This window comes from Myotis nattereri (genome assembly GCF_964212035.1).
Source record: "Myotis nattereri genome assembly, chromosome: 4".
In the NCBI taxonomy this organism is placed as follows: Eukaryota; Metazoa; Chordata; class Mammalia; order Chiroptera; family Vespertilionidae; genus Myotis; species Myotis nattereri.
The window spans coordinates 10,760,590-10,770,325 of record NC_138079.1 but is presented as its reverse complement, the minus strand read 5'-3'; the positions used below and the strand labels follow the sequence as shown (position 1 = coordinate 10,770,325).

Here is a 9,736-nt window from a genome sequence, read left to right as displayed (position 1 = left end):
GAAAACCATAATTATTTGTCATGTGGCTAGAGTACTAAATGGGGTATTTTAAATATTCACAGTAGCAGGTTATATAAAGTGAGAAGTATAAGCATGATTATTTATTTATTTGCTCACTAAAAATGTTTTGAATTAACCTTAATTCTCAGCAAAATTAACAACTTTAACAACTGACAACTGATTTGGGAACATAGCAGACATAGTCCTAATCTTAGAGCAAATAACACTAACTGAAATATGTGAACATTACTGCTAAATGCTAGCATCTAACTGCATATAATTCATCTGTTATGCTTTTAATCATGTTAATTTTAGAACGGTCACTCAATTTCCCTGGGACTGAGTTTCCTATATTTGTAAAATAATGTGTATGTTTTAAAGGAGTTTGAATAGGACTCTGAAAATTCTATTATCATATTAACAAAAACATTTTAAAAAGGAAAATATTAACAAATTATCTATATATTCATAAGCATTTGAATTAGTACCCTTATATTACCTTTATAATCACTTGCAATACCAGGATTGAAGAAAGCTTAATCAATCTCATCACTTAGTGATATATAAAGTTACTTTACATCAACATACTATATCTAAAATTAAATCTTTCACCATGTGTTTTGAGCAGAATGAGAGGATTATGTTAATCACAGATTAACATAAGAAATGCTTGTCTCAAAATCAGTGCATTTAATATGTGGCAAACACAAGTCTTGTCATTAAAATTCTTTTTATTGTTGTTTCAGTAAAATGTAAGGGTTCCCAAAGTCCTGAGTCAAATGTTTCTTCTTATTTTTCCAACAGCGGTGATTTGTCTTCTTTTGGTCTGTTCAGTAGAAAGTGAACTATCTGTAGTAGAACATCATCGTTAAAACCTTTCACATCATTATCTTCGATTGTTTCATAAAGAGGCTTACTTTGCGTCCCCCAACATATATTTTTACGACTGTTATTCTGATCAGCTTGTGCAGTCAGTGCCAAAGTATTTAACTGGTAGCAGAAAAAAGAAAAGTATCTTCCATCTGTGATCACGGCCTGAGAGACAAAAGGTCGAGTGACATCTGCTTCACTCCAGAATCCTAGAGGAGAAAGTTATACTGAAATTTACACTAACATATATTTAACCCAAACAAAATATATGTATTAGAGGGGTATCAAATACCTGCTAAAACCTAGATATTTTACCTGCCAATTTCCTAAAGATCTCATTAAAATTATTTCATCACATCTAGTATCCCTAACTCACGATACATCTTTTCAACAACTTCTGTCTTCAACTGCTTTCAACCTTAATTCACTTCTTGTAAGAGCAGCTCTGTATCTGTGAAGATTTCCCTGCATCTGGTATTAACTACATCATTGCTCACCATACTGGTAACATCTATCATCCAATAACCATGAAGGCCATTTATTTCACCACATCTACAAAAAAAAAAAAAAAAAAAAAAAAAAATCTTAAAAAAAAAACGAACTTTCTAAGGACTTCAACCAGGTCCTCATACAAATTCTGTGTCTTCCTTTATGTATCTCAAAATTGGTTTTATGAGTTGCTGCCATTTCACTTAATGAGTCTTATGTGATAAGGAGCCAGGCTGCCTTAAACTGAACTACTCAATTTTCCAACTGCTTCTTATCCAGGCTGACTGGCTTTAATACTTAAAACCCTAAAGCCAGGACCAGGCATAGCTATTTCCCCACACTTACCTTATACCAGCTGCAATGGAAATGGTCAATAACTAATGTTGTTAATATAAGGAATTACACTGCAAAAAGTTCTTATCCTTCATGAATAAACAGATCTTCAACACAGATTCCTCTCCCGTTTCTATTATAGCAACGCAAATCAACAATTGTGAATATAAGGTTAAAATATATACAAAAGGAAAAACGTGGGCTTGGCAATAATTAAATCTGTATTAAAAGCCCTCCTGGGTACTAATATAGGATTAAACTCATTATATATTATATCACTTCAGGTTTTAAAATGAAATCCAAGTACCTCAAATGGGCTCTAAAAGTCCTAGGTGAAATGGCCTCTGGCTCCTCCTCTCTTCATCAGCCTTCATGGTCCTCAAACACCTCGAGTCTGTTCCGCCTCCGATATGACTTGCCATTCTGTCTGCCTCAGTGTCTTTCCCAGAGTTTATACTTAGCAGCCCCTCACCATTCAGTTTCTGTTCATTCTTCTTGAGTCCTCCTCTGAATGACTGTGTTTACAGAGAGTCTGCCCCACATCTCCATTAAACCTGTGCCTCATAAATCATTCTAGCCCTTATCTATCTAGTAATGTTCTTTGCAGTATTACCACTACCTAAAAACCTTACCTGTTTATTCTCCTTTATTCTCCTCACTATAAGCTCCAGAAGAGTAGGGTCTGCCTGCCTTATCCAGCACTTTTTCCCCAAGGCCAACAGTGCTTAATACATAAAAAACATTCTATTTACTGGATGAACAATCCCCTGATCCACATCCTAGATATGGCCTTCTAGTAAACGATAAAGAATAGCTAGGACTTAACCTAACACTTAATCCACCACAGCATTTCCTTCCCTAGCTTCAGAAAGCTGCTGTTATCTACAGAGCTGACTAGTGGGCTCTATAGTCTTTGAAATGCCCGACAACACCATCAGAAAAAATACAGTCACACAAAGTGGTCAAATAACAGATCACGTCACTACCCAAGTGCCATTTGACAACTGCACATGTAAAATATTTAATTGGGGGTTTTAAAGCAAATATGCTTTTTGGTAATGCAAGTTTTCGAAATGTTAAGACTCAACCAAGGAAATGAACTACTAAATTTTTAAAATGTCAGGTATCTTCCAACAATGCCATCATTTTACCTTGATACATAGCTTGTGCTCCAGTCCAAGCAAAAAGGCTTGCAATAGCATTAGCTCTATAAACAACTTCTATCTGATCAGCACAGTTTTGCCTCAGGAGCCTTTCCCTGTTTAATTTTTCTGGTAACAGGTGAAACTGGGTATGACCATAACAGTACGGATCTGCTGTCTTTGAGCCTGAAGAGCAAAAGAGAAACATGTGACATGAAATGACATGTAGAACACCTAGAGCACATGTGCTCAATATTTCTCTAAACCCACCCCTCCTCTACCCATCACGTGATCGGTAACATACACACGGGAAGGTTAGTTTATGTATTTATTGTAATAAAGTTACATTTCACATGGAAGTAGTCTGCTAGCTGTCACCAAGTCGCTCACTATAAACAGGATAAGTAAAAAAATTATATATAAAATGGATTAAAAGTTCTTATTATTTCAGTTTTTCAAACACATTAGTCATAACTAAGGAGCTTCATCATTGTTCTTATCATATTCAGAAAAGGAGATAAATACTTCATGACTTTAAAAACTTACTTTATTTAATTTTATTTTATTATTACTTTCTAAGCCTCACCTGAGGATATTTTTTTTTTCCTATTGATTTTTAGAGAGAGGAAAAGGGGAGAGAGAGAAACATCAGTGTGAGAGAAAACCATCGATGGGCTGCCTCCCACACCTTCCCTGACCAGGGATCAAACCTGAAATCCCGGTATGTCCCCTGACTGGGAACGGAACCTGCAACCTTTTCATGTACCAAATGACACTACAACCAACTGAGCCCCCTGGCCAGGGCAAAAACTTACTTTATTATTTTAATATAATAATTACATAGCTTGTTCCTAATTTTAAAAATATAATTGGTTCTTATACTACATTTTAAATAAAGAAAACCTTTTTACCCTACCATGCCCTTTACCAATATTTTATAAAACGTTGACATTCTTTAGTGGTAAAGTCAAAAGTCCCCCTTATTCACTCTCTAAGACTTAGTGACAGAGAAGGGGCTGATAAAATAGGTCTGGAGGATTAGTTTAAGCAGCTTTCTTAAAATGTTCCGCAGGGAAAAAAACAGCAAAAAAAATAAACTGCATAAGGGCAGATGTCAGACCTTATTAATTTTTATGTTCCTGGTGGTTTTCACACTGTGAAACAAACAGCAGACTTTTGTAAAAAAGCCATTCACTGCCTCAAGCCCAGTTCTACACTTTTTACTTTTCACAAAAAACACCAATTACTTTTCCTATAAAATACATCAACAAAACCCTGTAAGTATCACTATATTTTAAAGATAAATATTGCTAATTCAGTTGAAACAAGTAAAATTTTAAATGGTGACTGAAAGAATATTTTCTTCCTAATTTTCAGGCATACTACAAGAACCTGAGACTATAAATTACATTGTTGATAGACTAAACCTTGGGTCATCAAGAATTATGCAAATTTGTACAAGACACCTAGGACACATTTATGGCACAATACATCAGAAGAGAAACTTACCAATAAATATGGCATTTTCATATTGTCGTTTGAATAATGGAAGTTTGTCTGGCTTACAATTCATAACAGGAATTTCTATAGGTACAGAATAATCCAGTGGCACAAACTTAAAAGAAAAAGTCATAAGTGATTCACAGCAACACGAGTATATTTTACTCATATTCATAACAGACTTAAAATCTTAAAATGAGATGATTTGCAAAACGATGGGCCGAATCCAACCAGCCACCTGTTCTTACAAATAAAGTTCTTACAAATAACACAGCCATGTACATTCATTTTCATATGGTGCATGGCTATAAGAACAGAGATGAGCAGTTCTAACTGAGACTTATGGCCCCCAAAGCCTAAAATATTCACTATCTGTATTTTTAAAGGAAAATATGTACCAACCTGATATGAACACATAGACAACACTAAAATATGCTTATTTTCTCCAAAAGAACTGTAAGTACATAAAATGACGTTTATAACTCTAACAAATGCCTTGATTTGTGATTAGGTAGTGTAGGTACTGTAAATTATAATCATAAACTATTATCCATTTTTCATATTTTTATATTAAGAAAAAAAATAAAGACTTCTATGTTCCTGAAAACGGATGCCTTAACCTCACTTAAAATGATTATCTGACCTTTGGGGAATACATATACTATAGCAGGTTAAAAAGCTGAAAAAGAATTTCAGAGATATATTTTAGTGAATCTCAAAAGGCATAGGATCCCCCAAACCTTTTTACTCTACCACACCCTTTATCTAGCCTGCCTGTGACATTTCCACATCCCACAGCAACAGGTACACATGCAGTAAATCCTCACCTCTGGCAGCTGTTTGGACATTCGAATCTGGTTGTGTGGTGTATCATTTATTTGGTATCTCACAGCATCAACGCGCCCTTTCCGATGACCATGAACAATGATTTCTTCACCACGCCACCAGTAAAAGTGAACCGGGCGTTTACAATCTACCAAAAGATATTCAAAACTTTCTTACCACTTAGATACATTTGGTTATTATTAGAATACTAAACTCAGCAATATAGAACTCAAAAGTAATTGTGCTCATTAAAAACACACACATCAAAATGACTATAAATAGACAGTCTGGATTATGTGGTAATTTAACTTAAATGATCATGACTTAACTATAAGGCTCAACTAAGTGTTGTCTACTTGTGCCATCACTGCAGTAAACACTGTAACTAAAGAGTTTTCTCAATTACAAGAACAGGAGTAGCACACATCAGAGAGCTTAATAGGAGCCAGAGCTGTCTTGTGGATGACTAATTCAATCATCACGGTAAGGCTGAAAGGTATGCACAGCTGTTATCAGTTTTACAGAAGAGGACCCTGAGCCTTGAGAAGGTTAAGTTTTCCTAGGCCATCGGTCAGGAGTCCAAGTCCCTGCCGCCCCCAACACCACTCCCTTCCCCGCTGAGAGGGGAGTTAAGGCACTCCACAAGGTTCCGGGAGCACACACCTCCAGGGATAGCATCAGCACAATCAACATTCACTAAGATGCCTACTGTGTGTGGGAGGCACAAAACGATGGACACGTCAGAAACACTAATTTTTAAAACTGTCTCCCCGTTCATTGCTTCTCCTGTCTGCACGGAGAAGTTGCTGACTGTTCACTGGAAACCCCGAATGGCTGGGTGTGACTCCTGACCACCAGATCAGCCACAGGCTCTTCTGCGTGGGCACATTTTCCATCTCTGCGCCTGCTTTAGCTCTGATTCATGACACCATGCTACCTACTGTACACAGTTATTGTGAGGATGAATTAGCTGGCACATATCCCATGCAGAACAGGGCCAGGCACACAATTAAGTACTGAATGAACGTACACGTTAGGTATTTGAACCAATACTGCCTTTCGTCTTTTCAATCTCAGGACAAAGTACTCTGGCCCTAATTCTCATTTTGAAAACGAGAAAGATCAACGCTAAAAGTGGTGCCTACGTTGACAGATGATCGGGTAACGTTTGGGTGGGCGAGCGGAAAGGAACCCCTTGGCTGAGCCCGCACAGCTCTCCCACTGGGTGGGCCGGTCACCGGGCGGGACCCTCACCAGGCCCAGCAAGGCCGAGTCCCGCGGACCCGGGGCGCCCAGCCCAGGGCTGGACCATCAGATGGCAGCGCCCAGTCTGCACGTTGCCAGCGCAGAGACCGCTGCTGCACCGCGCTGTCCCCAGCTGAGGTCCAAGGACTGGGAACACGGACAGAGGAATGAAGAGGGGGCACATCGGAGGCGGCGTGGGCCCCTGACATCGCCCGCCCGCCCCCCGCCCCGCGTGGCAGGCCCGGGCTCACCGAGGGCGGCGGTGGCCAGGACCGGGTTGTGCGGGCTGAGCAGGCCCATGAGGGCGGCCACCAGCTGGTCCAGGAAGGGCGAGGCGAAGGTCTCCACCTGCTGGTAGAGGGGCGCGCGCCTCTGGCGCCGCAGGTAGAAGTGCTCCTGCAGGAGGCAGTCGCACGCGGCCGCGCGCAGGGTCGCCAGGTCCGGGACGGGCGGGGGCGCGGGCTCGGCCGGCGGGTATCCGGGCTCGGCGGGCGGGGACCCGGAATCGGAGGGCGGCGACCCGGGCTCGGCGGGCGGCGGGAGGCCCGACAGGAACACGGTTTTGGTGAAGCCCTGGTACCAGCGGTCCGCGTTGAGCGCGAAGGTCTGCGGGTAAACCACGTACTTCTTGAACTGCATCTTGGTGAGGATGCGGATCTTCTCGTCCGCCGTCCGGGCCGCGTGCACCGCCGCCTGCCAGCGCTCCACTCGCCGCTGCCGGGCCGCCTTGCTGTCGGCCGTCATGGAAGCCACGATGGGCGGGTAGCGCGCCACAGGGGCCGCCGCGCCCTCTGCGCCGGGGACGTCCGGGGTCCCCACGGCGGCCTGGGCCGCGAAGTGCACTGACCGCCCCGGGCCGCGGGGCACCAGCCGCCACCACCTGGCCGCCGCCATCTTTGCCAGGGTTCCGGCCGGAGGTGGGTTTCCGCAACTAAGGACCAATCGGAAAGCAGGATCTGAGGCCGTCGTAAGGGGGGCGACGGCTCTCATTGGGCTTGAGGAATGTGCGTCACCTGTTTCTTAGCCAATCAGATCACTCCTCCAACTTAGTTTCTAGTGACCTGAAGCCTGGGTAGCTGAGAGGCAGAAGCCCTGAGCCTACACGTCTTCCGCGGGTCTGGCGCGTGGGAATGAAACCATGAAGCAGATCTGGCCGCCTATGTTACTTCTCCCATCCGGACAAGCTTCTTGCCAGAAATCATAAAGGAACATTCTGCACAGAAGCTTCCAGCGCTTGGCTAACTTTACTGGTTTCATTTCTGTAGGGCACATGCTTCTTTTCTGTTTTAGTTCTCGGGCTTGGAACGTACTATTAAACTCTAGAGGCCCAGTGGGTGCACCCGTGGGGTCCCTTGGACTGGCCTGCGCCCTCTCCCAATCCAGGACCCCTCCGGGGATGCCCGACTGCCGGTTTTGGCCAGATCCCCAGGCCAGGCTTAGGGACCCCATGGGTGCACCTGGGCCTCTAGTATGCATATGAGAACTTTGGTTAATCTCTCCCCTCCCTCCCCCTCCCCCTTCCCTCTGAGATTCAACAGTCTGTTCCATGTTTCCATACCTGTGTGTTGAGTGTCTGCCCCCTGGTGGTCGGTGCATGTCATAGTTACTGGTCAAACGGTTGAACAGTCACTTAGGCTTTTATATGTAGACTAGAGACCCAATGCATGAAATTCGTGCAAAGGGCTTGGCCCTCGCAGCCCCAGCTTCGTCCAGAAGGTCGTCTGGAATGACAGCCGAAAGGTTGTTCGGCTGTCTGGTCTAATTAGCATATTGCACTTTTATTATAGATAGTATTCTTGCATGATTTTTGATAATACATGCTTATTTTTTAATGATGCAAGTATCTCTCATGGCCGCTGCTAAATCTTGGAGAAAATACTTTCACATATCTCTGTGCTAATTTGTTTTATAGATAATTTGTTTAATAATAGAATTTACAAAGAGAGGACTATGCTTTTACTTGCATTTAACTGAAAAAAAGGCAAATGAACTACAAAAGATTTGTGTTCAAATTTTGCTGTTAAAATGCACTATTATTTCAACATGAGTTGATCTCTACTAATCTGTGAGCACCTTTAAGTAAGAACTTTCATTTTTTTAATCCCCAGTAACCAATCAATATTTGTGTACTAATTCTTGAGAGCATATTTATTTGTGAATATTACATTTGTATATATTTTAATAAGAAATTGTTTTTATTAAAATATACACAAACTGTTATTTTTAGTTTAAAAGATTGAATCCAGAAGAAAAACACAGGAAAGGATGTCATTTCGATATAGTAAGCTGTCTGTCCAAAAATCTGCTTCTAACCTCTACTTGCCAGCACCAACTGTGCTGATCACAACTCAGCACCAGTTTCCTGGACTCTGAGATAGCCAGGGTTGGCCACCTGCAAGGGATGACCACTTTTCTTTGTGCTTCAGTATGACACAAAGCTCCAAAGCCTACATTTATCTCATTCCTTTTCTCAGGGATTAAAATTCAATGAGAAATTCCTTGCATTTCTGTCTCTTTAAATTCTGATTGAAATACAAATGTCTCTGGAATGGAAGTACAGACATCTCTAGACCAGAAGTACCTTTACTACCAACTATTGGATTTAGTAATGGCTATTTGTTTTAAAGATAGTAACATAAATAACTTAAAATGATCTTGAATCACAAATAAAAATTATAGAAGCTTCTGCCAGTTTTTGATGTAGTGCCAAGCCCTTCTCTATAAATATGAATTTATAGATGCTTTTATTTTTGTGTAAACAACATCCATACTATATCTTTTATGATTTCCATTGTGGTTGGAACATACATTTACAAAGCGACCTGAATATAGAATCTTTCCCAGTTTTTATATTTCCCTTTCCTCCTTCCCCCATATTTTACCAGTCTCAGATGCGACTAATTCAACAGCACTGTTTTGGGACAACTCATACAGGTTGTTGTTTTTTTTTAATCTTAATTTTTACCATTTTAAAACTTAACTTTCTCTCTTTTCATACTCATCCTTTATCATTTTAAGCAACTTTATTTAAATTACATAGCTACAATCGTTAATAAAATTGGTATGAATAGGTCTGGGAACAAATTGATAAGCACATCTGGGCATTGGAAGCAGAGGTGTTTTGAGTTTGTTCTACACAATGCTGTACATCTTGCAGAATAATAGCCTGAGTTAGTCCTCAGTTAAGTGGAGGAAACTTTTGAAAGATTATGTTTTAAATACTTACCTATTAACAGTAGAGATAAGACTTGCAAGATTTCAGGAAGTATGTCTTGTTAGTTTGGGGAAAGAGTGATCAATACTGTGAAGTGTAATGGTTAAGAACATGAACT

General features: G+C 41.0%; 1 protein-coding gene across 2 annotated transcripts; it reads right to left on the bottom strand.

Moving 5' to 3' along the window:
• Window positions 1–713: 713 nt before the first annotated feature.
• On the bottom strand, window positions 714–7,311 carry MRPS30 (mitochondrial ribosomal protein S30). 2 transcript variants are annotated; one of them, XR_013995953.1, is made up of 5 exons: window positions 6,656–7,300; window positions 5,162–5,307; window positions 4,344–4,449; window positions 2,000–3,020; window positions 714–1,079 (listed from the first exon to the last, which is right to left on the bottom strand). XR_013995953.1 is itself a non-coding variant. In XM_081090334.1 (5 exons), exons 1-5 carry the CDS (start codon window positions 7,296–7,298, stop codon window positions 790–792), a joined length of 1,362 nt encoding a protein of 453 aa, XP_080946460.1. In that variant the 5' UTR covers window positions 7,299–7,311; the 3' UTR covers window positions 714–789. The 2 variants fall into 2 exon arrangements, 1 of the variants encoding a protein (XP_080946460.1); XM_081090334.1 differs by having other exon boundaries at window positions 2,844–3,020; window positions 6,656–7,311.
• Window positions 7,312–9,736: the final 2,425 nt, after the last annotated feature.